Source organism: Crinia signifera, chromosome 1, assembly GCF_055691185.1.
Source record: "Crinia signifera chromosome 1, ASM5569118v1, whole genome shotgun sequence".
Lineage (NCBI taxonomy): Eukaryota > Metazoa > Chordata > Amphibia > Anura > Myobatrachidae > Crinia > Crinia signifera.
The window spans coordinates 171836688-171858270 of NC_139217.1; the positions used below are offsets into that span (position 1 = coordinate 171836688).

General features: G+C 43.8%; 1 protein-coding gene across 3 annotated transcripts in view; it reads left to right on the forward strand.

The window, feature by feature from the left end:
* FRAS1 (Fraser extracellular matrix complex subunit 1) overlaps positions 1-21583 on the forward strand; it is a 460024-nt gene that overhangs the window by 160288 nt on the left and 278153 nt on the right. For all 3 annotated transcript variants that reach the window (XM_083177073.1, XM_083177084.1, XM_083177093.1), the window contains exon 4: positions 3318-3410. In XM_083177073.1, the coding sequence (XP_083033199.1) occupies positions 3318-3410 (93 nt within the window). The remainder of the gene's footprint in view (positions 1-3317; positions 3411-21583) is intronic.

Here is a 21583-nt window from a genome sequence, read left to right on the forward strand (position 1 = left end):
TGCTGAGATCGCCACGTTTCAGGCTGGCTTGGATAGTGGGGGTTTGAAATGGAAACATTTGCCAGTATTTGACATGGAGCACTGGCAAATAGCGTAGCTAACGGTATTCTCAGCGAACCCGGAAGGATCGCAGCACAGTGCTGCCGTGAAACTACACAAATAGTAGCTAAAAAATTTGTGCTTTTCACTACACTGCAGTCTAGCAGTCCATACACACAGTGCGAACCGATGTACGCACAATGCGAATGGACGGCTTCCAATGACAGCGTAGCTAACGGTATTCACAGTGCCGCCGTGAAACTACACGACTACCAAAATACTTCAATTATTATTTGTTAATACATAGTATTCTGGTTGGTCCTGACGAAGCTCCCCAGCGAAGCGTGCGCTGACCAAACACTCCGTGTGACCCCCTGTTCCCTTCCCCAATTTGAATGCATTTTGATCTGTTTAGATAGGGCATAGTATCTAAGTGGTGCATCACACTCTGTAGTAGCTGAACCAGTGGCGCGGCACTTGACGTCCGTGACCGCGACCTCTGTGCCCAGCTAACTTAGGCGCACACCCGGTGGTATCCGTTCCCCGGCGTTTGCAGCCTTCGTGAGTCTCTGGCGGCTATTAGAAACTGCGTCGGAGACGAGATACAGAAGACAGACCACGGTCTGCTTCGGGTCTCGTTCCTCAGCAGCAGCATTACGGGGGACGTATATATGTCAAAACCCCGAACACATTATTAAAATCACGGCCAGTGACTGTAAAAATTCTCTATCACCTCGATATATCACAGAGGAATAAAAATAATCAGATTTACTGACTTACTGACACAGTGAGTGTCAACTAAATAAACTGTGATACCCACTACAGAGAAACATATTTGCGAACCACCAATGCCCATGTGTAAAAAACAGACAACAGTATAAAACCAAGCATTTATTTTGAAAAATTGTCATATTAAAATGATAAATATTATTTGGAAGGTACAGGCAACAGTGGGGTCTCACGTTGCAGGGATAGCTTTATCCCGTTTTAAATACATGTTTGTGTATGTATGTGTCAATTTGTGTTTTTATTTCGCTCCTTTTTAGAAAATAATAAATTAAAAGCTATATTGTATGTAATCCTTCTTCTCTGGTGCGCCACACAGAGACATTCCTTTCTCTGTCCATCGTCTTTCTGTCATTATCTGATGTCCAGTGGCAGCACACCCTCCTGTTAGTATCCATAATCAATTGTATTATATCACAACTGAGGGGTCATACATCTCATTTCCGAAATTCTTTCCAGTGCGATTGGTCCCTGCTTGTCTTTGTACATAGTATTCTGTGTTGATCAGTGATAAGAAATACACTTTAATTGAATTATGTACAAAAAAAAAATCCTGCTTACAATCTTGCGGCCTGATTCAGACCTGTTCAGATCACAGGCAGTCCGATGATCGACTGCAAACATGCACGGATCATAGCATGCCACAAAAATCCAGTGTCTTTATTTTATTCTGGCCGTACACAAATTGACTCACAGGTGGCCAGCGTTTGGGGGTGGCACCCAACCATGTAATGGAAGTGTTAGGAAAAACGCAAGCATGGCTGGGCGTTTACAGGGAGGGCTTTTGACATCACCTATGGCCCCAATCCTATCGCAGCCACCGAGTAGGTCTTGGGCTGTGCACAAACAAGACAAACATAAAAAAAAATTTGATGGTGAGTGATTGCGAAGGGATTTGCAGCTATTTGCATAGGCTGCGAATATTTTCGCAGCCCATTCGCAGGCTAATACTAGGCGGGATGTCATTTTTGTGGGGCGGTGGCTATCTAATCGCACGTCTCTGATTTTTTGGCAGCCTTTCGATCAGGTCTAAATCAGGCTCTTAGACATATAAATATAATAATTGAAAACAAAACATATTTGAATTAATGCTGATTCTGGGTGAAGGTAATTGTCCTATACATACAAGTCTTCCTGTCTCTAAATGGCATATGTAATCGTTAGATGCCCTCTACCTACCACAAAGTGGCAGAGGTTGCACAATTACTGAATTCATTGATTTCACATTGGTAATTAACAAACCAGACACTGCTTTCAGACCTTCAAGATAATTCCATAGCCAATGGTATGAAACAAAACTAATAAACATTAAGTATTGAATGGATTTTGTGATTGCTCCATCAAGTGCGCTAATAACTATGGTGAAATTAATGTTTATTGAAAATGCGCCTACAGCGCTCACCCATTACTAGCTATTTGGTTTAGGTAACATATGTATTTCGAATGATCCTGCAATCGTTGTGCGTTATTCCGTGTCCTCAGAGCTCCCCGTGGTGTTACATGTTATTCCCTCCTATGAATACAGATTCAGTAGTCTCCAACTATGTGGTAAATTCATTTGTTATCTTTTTACAGCTTATATCAGTAATGTAGTTATTAAGTCTTCCTAATTCACTAATGTAATTCCAGTGGGAGCTTTTAATATGTGCATATTCACACAGTGATAGCACATAATTAACAACTCAATAAATAAATAAGAAGTATTTATTATTATTATTATTATTATTATTATTATTATTATTATTGTTGTATTATTATAGTATTACAGTATTATTGGGGCAGCACAGATGGTGTAATGGTTAGCATTACTAACTCTCAGCACTGAGGTCATGGGTTCGACTCCCACCATGGCTCTGTGCAGAGTTTGTATATTCTCCCCGTACTTGTGTAGGTTGACTCTGGATACATCAGTTTCCTCCCCCTCAAAAATTTACTGTTTGGTGGTACTGTTTGTTTTTACTACAGTGCAACTACATAAAGTTAGTTCACAAGCTGTATTAAATGAAAATAAAGTTTGGTTCAGCTTAAGTAAAAGTGAAAATACACAATATAATGAAATATATATATATATATATATATATATATATATATATATATGTCTAGTGTCTGATTGTGTGTCTCCGAAACACTGCCATCTGTTGGCAGTGAGTGAAACTACATTTCTTTCTGTCTCACACATGCACAAACACAGAGGCAATCACAAGGTAGCAGACTAGCTTTCAAAGCATTTGCTTCGAGCGGGCTTACTAGTATAATATATGTGAAATGTAGGGATAACTTACAAAACATAAGAAGAAGATAAATAGTACACTTTTATAACAAAATTTCCAAACTATATAGAAACATTCCATAGTATTCAGAAGAATGTTTTTAGTATTTGATTTGTGTTTCATCATGCAGCGCACAAGCCAACAAACTCCGTAACTACAGCAAGAGTATTACAATGGATTACAAGATTTGTGTTTTTATATATGATATTATTTCTTATTTAGGGAGAAATTTTTCGAATAGAGCGTAATAAGTGTTGTCCAGAATGTGCTTCAAGGAAAGAAGGCTTTTGTCTGCATGAAGGGAAGGAACATGCTGTAAGTACTGTTTTTGGTGGTGATGGTGGTATTGTGTGTGTGTGTGTGTGTGTGTGTGTGTGTGGTGTGTGTGTGGTGTGTGTGTGTGTGTGTGTGTGTGTGTGGAGGGGGGGGGATTGTGGTTTTACTATTTTTAGAAGTACTGTGTGCCTTTGTAAATCTCTGTTTTTGTTTGTTTAATTTATACTAGATAAACAATGGATAGGTTTTGGGGAGCCTGTTTTCACTTATCCAGTAACCCTGTAGTATTGCAAGCATCTTAGTATACGTCTTTTATTTTTAAAATGCACTGTTTCATCTTGCAAATATTTACTGCATTATGGTTACGACCATACCATACATACCCTAACTTAAACACTTGTAATACACATAAGGATCTAATTTGAACCCATATTAAAATGGATAAAATGTTCTGGATTGTTGTAACATGGAACCTTGTGTTATAACTACAGGAATGAAAACCTCTGTAGTAGCATCTGGGGATGGACATCGGAAGCCCACCATCAAATGATAGCTAGGCTTCCACCATCAGATTTTTCATTGCAATGGTAACTAACCATGGTATTCAACAAATTTGATAGAAAAAAAGAATCATTTGATTTGCATATTCAAACCCCTCAAGTTTGCGCATATGCAGATCCTTTGCAGTGCAGCCGGCAAAGAATGGGACCTGGGGGCGGGGCCCAGCCTAAACATTGTTGCACCATGAAGCATCAAATAAAAAACTTGTTGCAAACCATTACATTTCGATGTCCATCCCTAGTAGAACCTAAGTGCCTGGTAGAACCTGGCGGCTAGTGTGGAATTTCAGACTAAACTCAATGTGATTTGAATCCTGAGATTGGAGTTTCCAATCCTGGGATTTTGAGATTAGACGGCTCATGCATCGGCAGTGCTGAACACCTGCAGATAATCCAGACAATGCCCATCTGACCCCGGCTGTGTGCAGCATGACATCCAAGGTCAAGGTGCACAGCACAATGCCAGCTGTGCCGGTCCACCACTCTTAAGCAGCAGCCATGTGGTGCGGGTGTATGTCTCTCAGATAGCCAGCCGTGAAGAGAGAAGGATGCAAGCAGAGGAGGAGGAGGAGAGAAAGAGAGAGAGAGATATAGATAAATAAGGACTGAGCGATGAGGGAAGAGAGAGAGATGAGAACTAAGGGATGAGGAAATAGAGTTAAGGACTGCAGGAAGGAGGATGCAGTGCAGCCACGGAGTCCTGCTGTGGCCTGCCAGTGCCACAGCCAAGTCCATTTTGGGAGTGAGCATTTTTCAATCCCAAATCCAGCGATTGGCTTCCCTGTGGGTGGCTAATTTAATTTGTCCCTATAACTGTATAAAAATGTTAAACAACAATTTTGCAAATAAATTAAATATTATATCTTGAAATGCTTTTATTAAATGTCTACAATTTTTACAATGACTAAACTGTAATTTCTGAAATATTGTTGTACAGTAATCTCAAAATAATTATATTCTCACCCAGTCCAGGCACACAGATAAAAAAAACAGTGTTGGAATCTGTCACAAGTCCAAACAGCAAGCAATATTATGACATGTTATCACTTGGGATATTCTGAGCTGAGGAATAATTACTTGGGATGTTGTTAGATGGGTATATGGTTATCATTTATAAAGTAATGCTCATCAGGATCAACGAGGCATGTCAGGATTGGCTGGGTAGCAGAGAATTATCTGTATACAGAATCACGTTCTTCATAATTGCTCTAACCTTCTCTTTCTTCTAAACTGTGAATCATATAAATATAATGTTGTTGCCTGTAATCCATCTAATTTATGATTGCGATTTGGTATCTTGTTTTCCTATCAATGGTACATGTAATCTATTCAAAAGACCAACATCTGTTAACAATTTGTTGTTTGCTCATGATGGATTATTGTAAAAAGGATAAAACAGTTGTAAAAGCAGGAGTTTTGCATTATATGTTACAGCCCCAGGCAGGTGTAAGGCATAGTAATATGAGCCATTACAGATTGGTAGTTTAGATCCCAGACATTCTAGCAATCAAAGCATGTGGAGAAACATGCGTTCTCATCCGGAACGGTTCTCCTCATTGTGGCTTATTGATAGAGACAGGATTATATGCATTTGCATATTTGCATATGCATTTGCATATTTTGCCCATTCTCACTGGTTATTGCATATTTTACCTAAAATCTAGTGATGGTGCATATTTTAGGCCCTGCCCCCTTTCCACGGCACTGCTTTGCCCTGCTGCTGCTGGTCAGGTAGTGGTAGAGTGTGCAGGCTGGGGCAATATGTGCGCAGTGTGGGGAACCGTGGATGTACGATGTGTCTGACACTGCTCTAGGCTGCCAATTCATGTTGATAAAAGTCAGTCGGGGCGGATGCCATTACGAAGCTCCTGAACCTTTGCCTGCCCATGGCCTGGGACTTTACACCAAGAGACAGACTTCTGCAGCAGAAGGGTTGTGACATCACGCGTGAAATGCCGTATCACAGTGAGTATGTGGCGCCCTCACACGCTATGCTGACATTTGATCCATCGGCGCTGGAGATGAGGGTCCAAGTAGTTGATGCAAGAGCTTTGGACGATGCAGTCTGCTGTAGCAGCCAAAAAAAGTCCTGTTTATAGCACTAGACATCTGCAGATGCTGTGGGCCTATTTTTGAGGTTTATTTGCAACTAATTTTATGCTGATTTTTAAATAAATAAGTTAAAAATTACTTTTTTTATTATTTAATGTAGCATATTTTAACACTTTTCAAGCATATTTTAAGTATTTTTCATGCATATTTGCATGCATATTTCAGGCTTTTTATGGTGCATATAATCCTGTCTCTACTTATTGACCTTCAGTGGAATACCAATGGACGGTAACGATAGAAATATCTATTCATTGCTTCTGTTTCCGACCACATTGAAGCACTTTAAAGAGTCGAATCTGCATTATTGAAAACAGATGTTGGATTGTCGAATCCGTGGCTGTTTTCAGCAAAATCCACATGAACTAGTGCTGAGTGGAAGTGCTGTGTAAATGGGGTATAAAGCTGAGTCCAACCCTGAAAACTCAGATGTTCGAAGACCAGGGTCCGACCAGGGATTTTGGTGTAAAAGGGGTATAAATCTATACCTGTAGCTGTTAATAATACCCCTTTTACAACAAAATCCCGGATTTGACCCGGTATTTGGAACACCGTTCCAATCCAGGTTGGAACCGGTAATTTTCCCTTATACACTGCGGTGCCTACCCTCTGTGTAAATGGGGCGCTGCATGCAGATGACATAATCTCCAAGCGTCGGGACCGCCGATCGACCTGCTGGGGGCAAGCCTAACACTAAGGTAAGCTACTGGGCTGCCCCAGCCTCCGTGCACTGCTAGCCCCTCCCCCGTCTGCGAGGTAAATGGATACCACACACAGACATCCATTCACCACTTCCTCGGTTCCGCTGCTGTCTGCACAGTACAGCAGACAGCAGCGGAGGCTGTTTTGCACCTGCCGCCCAACCTCCATACTGACTGCAGGTCGCGGCGGTTCAGAGGTTGTTCTCCCCCATTGCTGTAAATGGGAGCCGGGTCTGATGACCTGGCATACCGGTTTACACTGCCCCTCACCCAGGTCCTCCCCGTGTTCCACCCTGGTCAGCTACCCTTTTTACACCGACACTGACCTGGGTCCACAACGCAAAAACCGGGGTTTTTGCCTTAGTGTAAAAGAAGTATAGAAAACCTTAACTGGTGATCTACAGCTGGAGTGGGAAACAGGTTGCATTTGAGGTACAGTTGTGTTTTGTTTGCTTAGCATGAGAAATAAAGGGATCTATTTTAGGTTTTATAAACAGTACAATTGGAAAATGCTTTTTTGTCTATTAAGTGATTCATTTATTGGGAGTTTACATCCAGTTATAAAACCAAAAGCATGGGAAGTGCATTTAGCAGTTCAGAGATTCTTCTGAGCGATCAGAGAAATATCCAAACTTACAGCCATTTTCTATTAAGTTAGTCCGAATGCCAATGCGCGCCCCCCGTTTAGTCAGTATTGCATAGAAAAATAGTATGTGCAGGCAAGTCTATCTTGACCATTTCCCCTATAGAATGTATTTGGCCTAGGGCCAAATGGCAAAATAGCCTTAATTTAAAGCACATCTAAAGTGGAGTTAGCCAAAATCTGATAGCCAAAATTGAATCGATCCTGAAACCTGTACACACACTTTTAGAGGCCACAGCTACTTCCAGCATATACCAAGCTGTGCATTATATACACTGGCAGATTTTTCACTTCTCGTCATTTCTCATATGGTGCATGGTAAGGGCTGTAATTGAAACATTAGAGACTGTTCACTTGACTTGCTGTTGGTCATCAATAGAGACAGGATTATATGCATTTGCATATTTGCATATGCATTTGCATATTTTGCCCATTCTCACTGGTTATTGCATATTTTACCTAAAATCTAGTGATGGTGCATATTTTAGGCCCTGCCCCCTTTCCACGGCACTGCTTTGCCCTGCTGCTGCTGGTCAGGTAGTGGTAGAGTGTGCAGGCTGGGGCAATATGTGCGCAGTGTGGGGAACCGTGGATGTACGATGTGTCTGACACTGCTCTAGGCTGCCAATTCATGTTGATAAAAGTCAGTCGGGGCGGATGCCATTACGAAGCTCCTGAACCTTTGCCTGCCCATGGCCTGGGACTTTACACCAAGAGACAGACTTCTGCAGCAGAAGGGTTGTGACATCACGCGTGAAATGCCGTATCACAGTGAGTATGTGGCGCCCTCACACGCTATGCTGACATTTGATCCATCGGCGCTGGAGATGAGGGTCCAAGTAGTTGATGCAAGAGCTTTGGACGATGCAGTCTGCTGTAGCAGCCAAAAAAAGTCCTGTTTATAGCACTAGACATCTGCAGATGCTGTGGGCCTATTTTTGAGGTTTATTTGCAACTAATTTTATGCTGATTTTTAAATAAATAAGTTAAAAATTACTTTTTTTATTATTTAATGTAGCATATTTTAACACTTTTCAAGCATATTTTAAGTATTTTTCATGCATATTTGCATGCATATTTCAGGCTTTTTATGGTGCATATAATCCTGTCTCTAGTCATCAAAGTTCCTTAGAGTCCCTCTTTGTAGTCCTTTCGAAGGATCTTTTACTTCCTCCAGTGGGCGCAGAGGTAGAAGCGCAGCTACATGCCGACAGGATGCAAAACCTGCTGATAATCCGGTTGCATGACAGGCTCCCGACTCACATGGGGTATCCCACTGTGGGCCCAAGATTACTGAATTTCAAGGACACATGATAGTTGGATTGCAGAGACAACTGGGTCATGCAGATTATAACTCAAGGATACAGATTGGAATTTACTTACTAGATTCACAGTAATTTCTTTACAGCAGGGATACCAATTTTAAGCGCAAAATGAGACGCTTTACTAACAGCAATAGCAATAGTACAATTATATCACCATACTACATACATCTCAGAAGTAATGCTACACTGATGTTTATGGTGACTTCATTTTGCAGCCTGAGCTGTTACATTATTAGATGTGTGTAAGGGGATGCATTTAGCATGTAATTTACTATACCGCGCATCACTGTCACTATGGTCTGTACACACAGAGCTATTTGTTCTCAATTTCTATGTGATCTAGACAGATCGCTTAGAAAATGCGAAGCCATTGTAAGAAAACCTGCAGTGTCACCTAGTGGATGAAGGAGAAAAGAGGACTTTGGTATTTACCGTTAATTAAATTTATCCGATTCCACAGGAAACACTGCACGCCCTCCCAGCGCTTCTCATCCTGCCATGGTGTATGTGTTGTGAGTGCTGTGATTATTTTCTGTCTTCTCCTGCTCCTTCTTCCTGGGAGATTGCCTGGTCTCTTCTCCTCTCTGGCACAGTTTTCTAAGAATGAGGTCTGGGAGGGGATAGAGGGGGGAGGAGCCTGCCACCTTCTAAAAATGTAGTGTCAACTCCAGCTGTACACCACTGTATCCCTATTGTAAGAAGACCTGCAGTGTCCATCGGAGTAATGGAATTAATGGGGAGTACCACATTTGTCTTATTTGGAGAAATTAAGAAGAACTTAAGGTTGAGAGGGGATATTTGCTGCAGGTGGTGGAGCGAGAGCCATCTGCCCCTTCAAACAAAATTGATGGTGTAACTAAGCACTGCATGTGTCAGCTAAGTGGATTTTATGCATAACAGTCATGGTTGGAAGACAGTCACCCCAAATAGAAGTCAGTGGGGAGTTTGGGGTAGTTAGATTGGCCGTATGTGAGTACATGGCCCCAAAATTTATATTAAACCATTGTGAAGCAGCGTAGCGGCAAGTGGCCTATAAATGAGTGGAAGACCGAGAGATTGTCTGTTTTGGAAGGAGGTCTCAAGGTTAAGCCAGGAAACCACGGCTGGAGGCAAAAAAGGAAGCCGCAATGAAGTGAGCCTGAAGAACTTGATACCATGTACCACCAAAAAGGATACATTTTGTTTAAAAAGGTTGGAGGAAATAATTAATGCAGGTCTGTCATTCCAGTATAAGCACAGAGTGAATTTCTGGATATTCTTTTGTAATGTGAGTATGGCTGCAACTGGTAAAGTTTAAAAAAGATATAGCCCTTTAGTAAGGTTGTTAAACTTAATAGAGTTGATCTTGCCCAGCCATGAGATTATATGATTCCCCAGTTATTTTATAGCTTAAAAATGCTACCCTAGGAAATGTGAACCAAATTGTTATCATAATGCGTGTAACCATTTTTTTTTACTTTGCTAGCTGAGTCCTTATTAATATGTAGGGAAGTTTGGTAGTTGTTTGATGTTGTCAAGTATTGCATTATTGTTCTTATTAGATGAAAATAAGAGATAATGGTGACCTGCTTCTAGTCCCCGATGGTGGTAGGCCACACCAACAAAAGGGTGACTGGTTGATGGAACCTAGCTAGTTCTAACCAATCATGTACCGCATCTCATTGCCAATATCACTAAAGAGAAATGAGTTTTGAGGCATGTCAAGTCAGAGCAATCCCATCTTATTTTAAATAATATAAATGTATCTATTGTCTTTTAAATATCAGACTTTGAACTCTTATCTGCTGCATAAGCGCGATCTTATTTAATTCTGTAAAAGGTTTTCTTTGGAACTCTAAAGCTCTCTCTAAACTTAATACTTTAAGGTTATGCAAATACATCCGTTTTCATCTTACAGTTGCCTGAAGGCCTTAAAGTGGATGTGAATTTTCTGGCGTATCACAACATTATCCTATACAATTAAGGTTTTATAATTATACCATCCATATTATCTCAAATGAGCAGTTAAGCATTAAAATAATCTTATAATAAAAGAAACATCATTAAAAAAAGTTTTTTTTATTATTTTACTTTCTTCAGGTTTTCAGGCATAACATATTTTGAATTTTAAGAAAATTATTATTATCATCATTAACATAAATAATAATAATAATAATAATAATAATGACTTCTGCGGGTAGGACTCAAAGTACTAAAAGATTCCAGCGTGCTCCCGTGCTTTAGGTAATCAATCATGTAGGATCCATTCTTGAGAGTATCCAATTAACCAAGGTCTTTGGAGTGTGGCAGGAAATAGCAGTACCTGGATAACTGTGAGATGTGTCATCTACTGTGCTATCATGCTGACCTGCATTTCAATTTTAAAATTACATAGCAAAAGGTATTTCTATAGAAATAAAAAATGTCAAACAACAATGTAAATACTAGTTAACACATTAATATTTTAAGACAGCAGATAAATTATATGTTAAAACTCAATATTGGATTGCCCAGATGACAACATAAGTGGCTCCCTAGCTGTTGTGAAACTACTAGTCCCAGCATGCCTTGCCACAGTTTAAGGGAGTCCTAGAACTGTGGTATGGCATGAATGGGCTTGTAGTTTCACAACAGCTGGAGAGCCACAGGTTGTCTACACCTGATTCAGGGTAAATATTGTCTAAAGGCCCATACACACTGTGCGATTTTGAGCTGAAAGCCACCCTGTGTGTACGACCCAGGGATGAGTGGTGAGCGGTGATGCGCGCTTCCGCATCATTGACGGGAAAGCTGTTCATCTGCTGGTATTACCAGCAGATGAGCGGCTTTGTGGACGGCTTTCCATAGTGCTGAACTATGGAAATCCATCTGCCCCCGCTGACAGCGCCGGGCAGGGGGAAAGCTGCTCAAGGTGTATGCACTGCTTTCCCCCCGCTGTCCATACACGCTGGGCATAGTCGACCTTTAGTCTAAATATCTCCGCACCTTTAAAATCTTCTGCACCTGAATGCAACATGGTATTGAAAATATGCAAAGTTGCAGTACTTTCTATGTATGCTTTGCTTCTAAATCAGATGCATCCCATAGTTCATAGCCATAGTACATCCCCATACTACATACGTCTCAGAAGTAATGATTACATTGCTGTTTATGGTGACTTAATCTAATTTATTTCATTTTGTAGCCTGAGCTGTTGCATTATTAGATGTTGGTGAGGGGATGCATTTAGCATGGCATTTTCTATACCAATGCTGGCATCCCGACTACTGGCAGGACGGAGTGTTAGGCAATTAGAAATGGGGGGGGATAAGGATAGGGGTATACACATGGGGCGATTGTGTGCTAAGCAATGTAGCCCCGGCAATTTGACTAGATAATTAGTTAGTGCATGTTCTAAATATCTGACCGGCGATGGCGACGCATGGGACCGCGCATCACTATGGTCTGTACTGCACTATGGAGCAAATTTCTGCTTAATTAGAAAAGAGGCAAAAATCGCCCATGTGTATGACCCCTTAGACTGCAGGGCCAGAGGGGTTAAGTTTAGAAGGCGAGGTGCTGGAGTTAGGGTTAGGCACTAGTGGGAAGGGTTAGGAGCAAGCTGCTGGGGTGGTGGTAGGATTACGGATAGGTTGCTATAAGTGAGCGTTAAGTATACTTACCTGGCCACTGTTGGGATTCCCTCATTCAGAACTCCAGCATCGGTATTTGGTTATCTGTATGTATCCCATTGGTGAGCTGTAGTTGGAAAAACAATAAGATACAGATATGTCAAACCCAAATTGAATCAGACCATAAGAAATATTTATCATAGAAAAATAAAAATGGAAACGTCTTTCTGCACTTCTTAATAAAATAAAGGGTTAACATGGAAGAATTGAAACTGCATTATATCGTGAATAACAATTTTTTTTTGTATAAATCACAGAATACAATATACATACATGACCGGTCAATAAAATCTTTACATTAAGGATATATAGAGCAAAGCTATTTAAATAATTTACAATATTATAACTATAGAAGGTGGATCTCTTTAAATAAATAACTTTCTCCAATAGCGTGTTATAGTGCACGTAAGGAAATTTATTATAATATTTGCTGTATTAAGCCATAGTCTGGGCACTCCATTTATCAAAGAGTTTAAGCTGTTTAAAACTTGTTGCTAAATTTGATAAATGGTGCTCCAGCCAATCACCGCCCATTTGTCATGTGTTTGAGAACATTACCTTTGGGAGCCAATTGGCTGGAGCACCAGTTAAATACATTGAAGAATTACAGAGTTACAATATAAAATCAAAGATATTTTGTAAACAATAATTATTATGTAACTATGATACCAAGTATAGAATATTTTAACACAACTATATATTTTTTTTAAATGTTAATTGTCTGGGTGCTGATGCACATACAACTCCATAGCTAACCACCAAATATATTGGGTCAGCCAGAAATCCAAATTAATATTATAAATTAACCTGTCTGTGTGGGTGGCTTGCAAGCCCCCAAGTTTGTAGAATGCTGTAGGATTTCCCATCTAACTCAGTCAGTTCTACTGCATTCTCCTCTACACACACGAATCTGAGTAGTTACAGGGACAAATATAACAGTAACATATAAGGCATTTTCTAAGCGACTTTGGGGTAGATTTATGAAGCAGTGAGAAGGGAGGAGAAGTGATAAAGTGCCTGGTATTTTATCACTGGCCAATCAGCTTCTGACTGTTAAGTTACAGGCTGGGTTTAAATAGGAGCTGATTGACCAGGCACTGTATCACTTCTCCTCCCTTATCACTGCTTCATAAATCTACCCCTAGGATTAGTTTGGCAAAGTCGCTAAGAAAATGCCACTACATCGGTGTGTGTGGAGGGCCTATAGCAGTGCGTGTCCCCAAGCGTCGCTGGCCAAGATTGATGGGCAGTGTCCATCAATCTCATTGGTCGCCGGCAGGGCCAGTCCGGCCTTGTGGGCCTATTTTGTGCGTGGGCAGGGCCGGCGCAAGCCGCTCAGCAAAGCCTGCAAAGCAGGGAGGCGCTGGGCTGTATAGGCGCTCTCAGTGGCGTAAGTTCGTTCCAGTTGCCCGGAGGCAAGATATATATTGGTGCCCCCCCCCATATATTGCCCCCCCCACACACACACACACTCCTATATAACCTTATATAAGATATATATTTCTGTTCAGAAATATAGATAGAGAATATTTCAGAACTCAGCCACAGAAGCAATATCGTTGGCTTTTAAATGACTTCCAGGGGGAGGAGAGGTGCCCCCTTGGGAGCAGGAGCCCGGCGGTAGATGACTCCATTGCCTCCCAGAGTTCTGCCTCTGGGCGCTCTCTCCCTGCTCTGCGACTCTGCCACTGTGTGGTGCTGCTGCTGTCAGTGTATGACAGGCAGCAGGGGTCGATTGGCCATTTAAGTCACCGGGACCTTTCCCGGGAGGCCGGCCGCATGTGAGGCCGAAAGTTGCCCAGACATGGATGGCTCCACCCACTCGCGGGTGTAGCGCCACCCACACAATTCGGCCGGGGACTCAGGTGGTTGGGTGCTGCAGGGCAGGCTACCAACCCTCACGCTGAAGTCCTGCTGCCGCCGCCGGTCTCTCCCTCCTGGACTGGACAGCAATGACAGTGACTGCCAGATGCACTGTGCTTTGGGCTGGCTGCCGTAATCGGGGCTCTCCGCTCTGATCAGGCAGCTCAGCCAGGACCGACTGCAGCAAGTGAGGGCAGCGGGGAGGTCTAAAAATGGCCACAAGAGGAGTGCTGCTGTGCCTGACCAGCAGTAGCAGCTCCTCTTCATATTATGATTTCATTGTTGCTCCGCCCCTTCGTGGCTATATGCACAAATCGCTGGTCTGTGGGGGGGGGGAGGGTTGATTGAACTATGGCATAAGTTATCATTAAATTGCATCATATTGGCTCCGCCACCCCTCCCTCCGACCCGCGATTCGCGGCAAAATGCTGTGTGTGTGTGGGGGGTGGGGGGGAGGTGGGGCCTAATGATGAAAAGTGATGTTCCCCAGTCCCCCATGATCTCCTGTGGCAATGGCATCCTCCTCTCTCAGGACTGGGCACTCTAAAAAACGTAAGTGTCTGTGTTTCTGTTGTGTGTTTGTATGGGTTCTGTGGGGGTGATTCGGGACTGTTCGTAAAGCAGCAGTCGTTCCCTGCTTAGCGAGCGGCTTATTGCCACCCACCAGGCAAACAAACACCCGCTCCCCGGACGGACGTTCAGTGCTACTAATGTCGGCAACTGGTCTGGGCATATGTATACGCTGTGCTACTACTGTCAGTATCTGGTGTGGGCATGTGTGTAGACAGCGCTACTAACGTCGGCAACTGGTGTGGGCATATGTATACGCAGTGCTACTACTGTTAGTATCTGGTGTGGGCATGTGTATAGGCAGCGCTACTAACGACGCCAACTGATGTGGGCATGTGTATAGGTAGGGCTACTAATATCGGCAAGTGGTGTCGGCACGTGTATAGGCAGCGCTACTAATGTCGGCAACTGGTGTGGGCACGTGTATAGGCAGGGCTACTAATGTCGGCAACTGGTGTGGGTATATGTTTACACAGTGCTACTAATGTTGGCAACTGATGTGGGAATATGTATAGGCAGCACTACTAATGTCGGCAACTGATGTGGGCACGTGTATAGGTAGGGCTACTAATGTCGGCAACTGGTGTGGGCACGTGTATAGGCAGCGCTGCTAATGTCGGCAATTGGTGTGTGCATATGGTTATGCCTTGCTACGACAGTCGGCAACTGGTGTGAGCATGTGTATAGGCAACTCTACTTATGTCGGCAACTGGTGTGAGCATGTGTATAGGCAGCGCTACTACTGTCAGCAACTGATGTGAGCATGTGTGTAGGCAGCGCTACTAATGTCGGCAACTGGTGTGGGCACTTGTATAGGCAGCGCTACTTATGTTGGCAACTGGTGTGGGTATATGGTTACACAGTGCTACTAATGTTGGCAACTGGTGTGAGCATGTGTATAGGCAGCTCTACTAATGTCGGCAAGTGGTGTGGGCCTATGGTTTAGCAGTGCTACTACTGTCGTCAACTGGTGTGGGCATATGGTTTAGCAGTGCTACTACTGTCGACAACTGGTGTGGGCACTACGTATAAGCAGAGCAACTACTTTTGGCAACTGGTGTGGGTGTTATGAATAAGCAACGCTACAAATGTGGGCATATGCAGGAGTACTTGGGGAATTATGTGTTGCATAATGTGTGTCAATGTCATATGGGCATTATAGTGCATGGCATATTATGTAAGGGGAATTACGGTGTATGGCATATTGGCCCTTATTCTGATTGACGCGTACTTTACCGCATACTTTCGGATCGCGTCTTTACGGCGTCTGCGCATGCGTGGAGAACGCTACGCGCATGTGCCACGCCTTGACTCCGTACCTGTTCGGGCAAATCCCGTACAAAACTGGTCACCGCAATCATTCGGGAAATATGGGCGTATTATGGGCGTCATGCGGAATGACACATGGGCGTAGTTTCAAAGTGGGCAAAACGGGGCGGAAACATGGGCGGACACGGGGGAGTACACTGATGTTGGGGGGCGTGCATTCGGATACCACTCCGAATGCACGCGAACAAAAAGGGAAGAAATGTGCGGTGTCCAAAAGGCCACTATTGCTTTGCGGACACCACTCGTTCCTGCGGGAGGCGAACGGACCGCCTAATGACTACAAGCATTAACACCTGAACCCAATAAAATCGACTCCTTTACTCATTACTCACTAATAGGACGCTTGTCAGTGCTTTAATTGAAACCATTGCTGCTTCAAGGAAACCTTACTAATCACCCACATATGCTGTACTTCGGACACACTTTAAACCTGCTAACAATGGACATGACTGAATATTAATACTAGCAATACACATGTGTATGCGACATGTACTAATTAAACCACACAATTGTTGTAAAGTAAAGAAATTTATTTATATACATTTCACAGTCAATGCCACTGTGATGCAATGACAAAAAAATGAAGATACCAAAAAATACAAACCATGGCAGGAATGTCCCAAAATAAATTATAATACAAAACAAATATAATTGCACACAGATGGACTCCAGCACCTCCTATGTGCCACTGCACATGCAGCCAGTGGGAAATGAGGAGGCTGCTGGCCCTTCTACAGCAGGCCAACCTGCACCTGACCATTCTACAGCAGGGCAACCTACACCTGGCCCTTCTGCAGCAGGCCAACCTGCAGCTGGCTCATATGCACCATCAGCAGAATCATTTGGAACACAACCGGGGACTTAGCAACATCACATCAAGTGCAGCTGACAGTAATGGCAGGCAAAAGAGGGCAACAGGGGAACCAAAAAGGACATTTGAAGCAAGGGCTCATCTGGTTACCCTCAGCACGTGATTGGACACAAGAAGCTGACACACACAGTACAATGGAAGATTTGGGATGAGATAACGGTGGAGATTAATGCAGCCACAAGTTCATTTTCGACCACGTTTGGCCTTGGTAGGCTCCTTGGCCTGTGCAGCAGCTCTTCGGGCACGGCCAGATGCTGGGGCAGGTGGAGCAGATGCTGGTGAGGGGTTGGCTGGTCTACCCCTCCTGCCAGCAGGGAGTGTTGCTGGTGGTAATGCACCAGAAACGGATGACATTAGGACCCTGTTGCTGGTAACTAGCTCCACCATAAGCTCATTATGGTGGAGGAGGAGATCATTTTGGCGGGTGGCTTGCTCGGCCAGCACCTGAGCACTTGCAGCCATGGCCTGATGCGCCTCAGCCATGGCCTGCAGGCTCCCAGCGATGGCCTGCTGGGTGCTGACCAAGCTCGCCATGATCTCCTCGGTCCTATGCATCCGTTCTGATGCCAACTCTCCCTGCTGGTTTATGTCCCCAAGCATCTGGGCCAACCTGGCCAAATCGGCTTGGGCCGATGGCTGCTGCTGCACAGGCCTACCACTGGGGCCAGGTGGCACGGACTCCTCCACCTCCTGACCAGAGTCGTCACCAAGCAGTGGGGTGTCTGTGGAAAATGATAAACACAATTAGGACACATTCTAAGATAATTACTTGCACAAGTTTATGGCATGACAAATATTTACCTTCAATAAAAGACGCAAACACTTCAGCTGGGGCCTCGCTATCCATCGTGCTCACCCCCCTGACCTCCTCAAGTGATACACAGCTCTCGGCCATCAACTCCAGGGGGGTGAACTCTAGCCCTGATGGCATGGGCCTGGCCCCAGATGTCTGGCTGTGTTCCCACCGCTTGGTCATCTTCCTCTTCAGGTTGGTTTTGAAGTCCTGCCACCTGCAATGTAAGTTGACATATTAATACATGTCACTCCAGATGTTTGCTGTTGCTGCCATTGCTCTGTGCTACATATTACGACATGTGCTTAATGTCCAAAAGATAACATTACATGCAACTATGATATCAACCGTTACAATACACATTCACAATCACCCTACTCTAACTCTCAACCAAATAACATGTCAATAATGTCTGTGTATGGTAACAACCTCACCGGCCATTTGCAAAATCCATCTAAGCATGAATTCAATCATTACTTGTCTATTACTGGGCACATGTATCACAAAACAACTTGCCTCTTCTTGACATGGTCGGCCTCACGAACTTGTGGCGCAACTTCATTAATCTCTGCCGTTATCTCTTCCCAAATCTTCCATCTGCGTGTGTGTGTCAGCCTCTCTGATGGACACTCAATCAAATCACGTGCTCGGGGAACCAGGATGGCAAGCTCCTGTGCTTCATATGCCTTATTTCTTGTAGTTGGTTCCTCTGTTGCCCCCTTGCCACGTCCATGGCCACGCCCCCTGGCACGTGTCGCTGCACTTGAAGTGCTGGCCATGGTACTATCTTGTGAAGTCCCCGGTTGTGTTCCAAAAGATTCTTCTGATGGTGCATATGAGACAGCTGCAGGTTGCCCTGCTGCAGAAGGGCCAGGTGCAGGTTGCCCTGCTGTAGAATGGTCAGGTGCAGGTTGCCCTGCTGTAGAAGGGCCAGCAGCCTCCTCATTTCCCACTGGCCGCATGTGCAGTGGCACATAGGTGGTGCTGGAGTCCACCTGGTCAAATAGTTGCTGCAGCTCCTGGTCCACCTCTGGTTGTGATCCAGACATGTTAGCAACAACATTGTCACATTCTAATACACCTTTATATACTGTTTGTGTATCCTGTTTGGCGGACATCAGCGGCAGCTGCGTTCCGTGCACGAGCGTACGTCGCTGTTTTTTCGCGCCGCATACGGTGGCGGAAATTCCATTGTGTAAAACCTGGCGAAACTTCTACATGAAATACTGGTCACCAATTCTAACATTGCATAGAATCTTCTGATACACCTGTGACTATCGCACAATACACATGCTATTTGCTAGCATGACATGACATTTGGTTCATGACTACTGTGGTATTGTGGCGTTTGATTGCAAGCTAAAAGTAGCCCAATCCCTTAGAAATTCCAGGCCACAAGTCATGCAATACTCATCACTACTGTTATAGACCACACATGTGACAGGCCTATAAATAGTGAGTTGCTGCTAGAATCATTTGTCTCCAGATCTGGACTTGTCAGGGTCTAAGGTAAGCTCTTCCATGGTCCTTGTAGATATGATATCCATTAACAATGTAAGTGTATGAATGTATGCACCATTGCCTCACTGACTACAGATTGTTGGGCCAGCAAAGTCTTTGTAGCATTATTGCAACATGTCACATGTTCACTATTTCACTCACAGGTCTTAAACCTGTGTGTGTTCATCTATTGCAGGACAACATGTCCCAGCAATAGCTGGAATGTCTCATAGTACATGATGTCGGCAACAAATGCAGACACCTTTGATACTCAAGTAGTGTTTAGTAGTTCGATGTTGTAAGCATCTGTGTGTTTAGGACAGTGTGTATTGAGTTCATATTATTGTTACATCATTATAGAGTCAAATGGATCTTCGGGATTTTACAGGGCGGCCATCTATTGTACGTATTGAAGCCTACAAATCTATTTGTAGTGGGATATGGCCATTATGTGCATAGGTGCATCAGTATTTATGTTCATTTCTTTATAGGTTGCTGAAGCAATGATGCGGGACATGGAAAGGAGGCTAAGGGCACTTGCGGCTCTCCCCACTCGTCGCCCAAGGAGGCCAGGACGTGCTAGAATCTATCGCACACGGGTGACTCTGTTTGCTATGCCCGATGATGAGGTACTTACTAGGTACCGGTTACCGCCACATGTAATTCTGGATCTGCTCTCGTTAATTGAGAGTGATCTGGAACCTCTACACGGGATCACGACAGCAATTCCGCCTCACACACAGCTGCTGGCGGTGTTGCATTTCTGCGCCTCAGGATCATTCCAACAAGTAGTGGCAGTACTTGCTGGAATATCTCAGCCGGCCTTCTGCCGAATCCTGAGGCGTGTGACGTCGGCCATGTTCAGGCGCAAGGGGCACTTCATGGCCATGACATTTGCCACCGAGACCCTGCGCAGAAGCCAGCAGGCCTTCCATCAAATTGCTGGCTTCCCTAATGTGATAGGGGCTGTGGATGGCACCCATGTACCATTTGTGCCTCCATCTCGAAGTGAGAAGATATATAGGAACCGCAAATTGTTCCACTCACTGAACGTGATGGTGGTATGTGGCCCATCCATGGAGATTCTCGCCTTCAACTCGAAGTTTCCCGGAAGTGCCCATGACTCTCATGTCATCCGACAAACCGGGATATGGCAAAGACTACAAGAGCTGGAAGGCCGTGATGCGTGGGTTCTGGGTGACTCCGGTTACCCATGTACGCCCTGGCTACTTACGCCGTACAGCTACCCAGCACCGGGCCCACAGGAGGCATTCAATCGGGCGCATGTTGCCACCAGGCAAGTGGTGGAGCGCTCAATTGGCCTTTTAAAGGGTCGATTTAGAGTGCTCCACCGCACTGGTGGTGACTTACAGTATGCGCCTCAAATGGTGTCGAGGATCGTGGGCCTGTGTATATTTTTCCACAACATTGCTGTGCGGCGTGAGATACCCTTTGATGAGTGGGAGGTACCATCTGAGCCGCAAGATCCGCCCATGCGCCCATCCCGCGCCCCTGAATGCCGGAGGGGATACCAGCTGCGGGACTCTGTGGCGCAAAGATACTTCAGGTACATTTTATCTAGTGGACCAGAACACACCAATTGTTGTAAAAATCACCCCTTCAAATAAGTACAGTGTGGTAGTTGTCAGTGTTACAAAACGACAATTAGCCAGCCTGCCCTCCTAATGGCAAAGAAATAGTAGATATTTATCATATGTGCTTAGTTTTGGGGGAAGTACAATATAGGTGCTCATTATTATACCTTGTACAAGGGATCTTATGTGTTTGTTATATCTTCATTATTGTAGTTGATACTATCCCTGATGACTGGTGAGTACATTGATTTATTCTCTAATGTGTTGGGGATTTTTTCCTGTGTTGATGTATGATTTGTTTGCAGAGATATATATATATATATATATATATATATATAAGACAGAAGTACCCAAAGATCCGCGCCTAATCAAGAGTAGCAGCAACTCTGAGAGTCCCCCGTTAGCTGAGACCCAAAACAAATAGAAATACAAGATAGGAACAGAGTGCGCTCAAATGTGCAAGTACACAACTTTTTACACAATATAAAAATTTAATAAAAGCCAACAACACGGCTCGTAAAAGAATACAGTGATGATACAGTCATATATTGGAATCAATCTTGACAGAATGTGTGGTAATTCAATATAACAGCAGGCCCAACGCGTTTCGTCACCCACGTGACTTCCTCAGGGGCAATCGATGACTTGATTATCAAAGCTGTGATTGTTCTAAAAATAACAATACAGTGTATCAGAAACAACA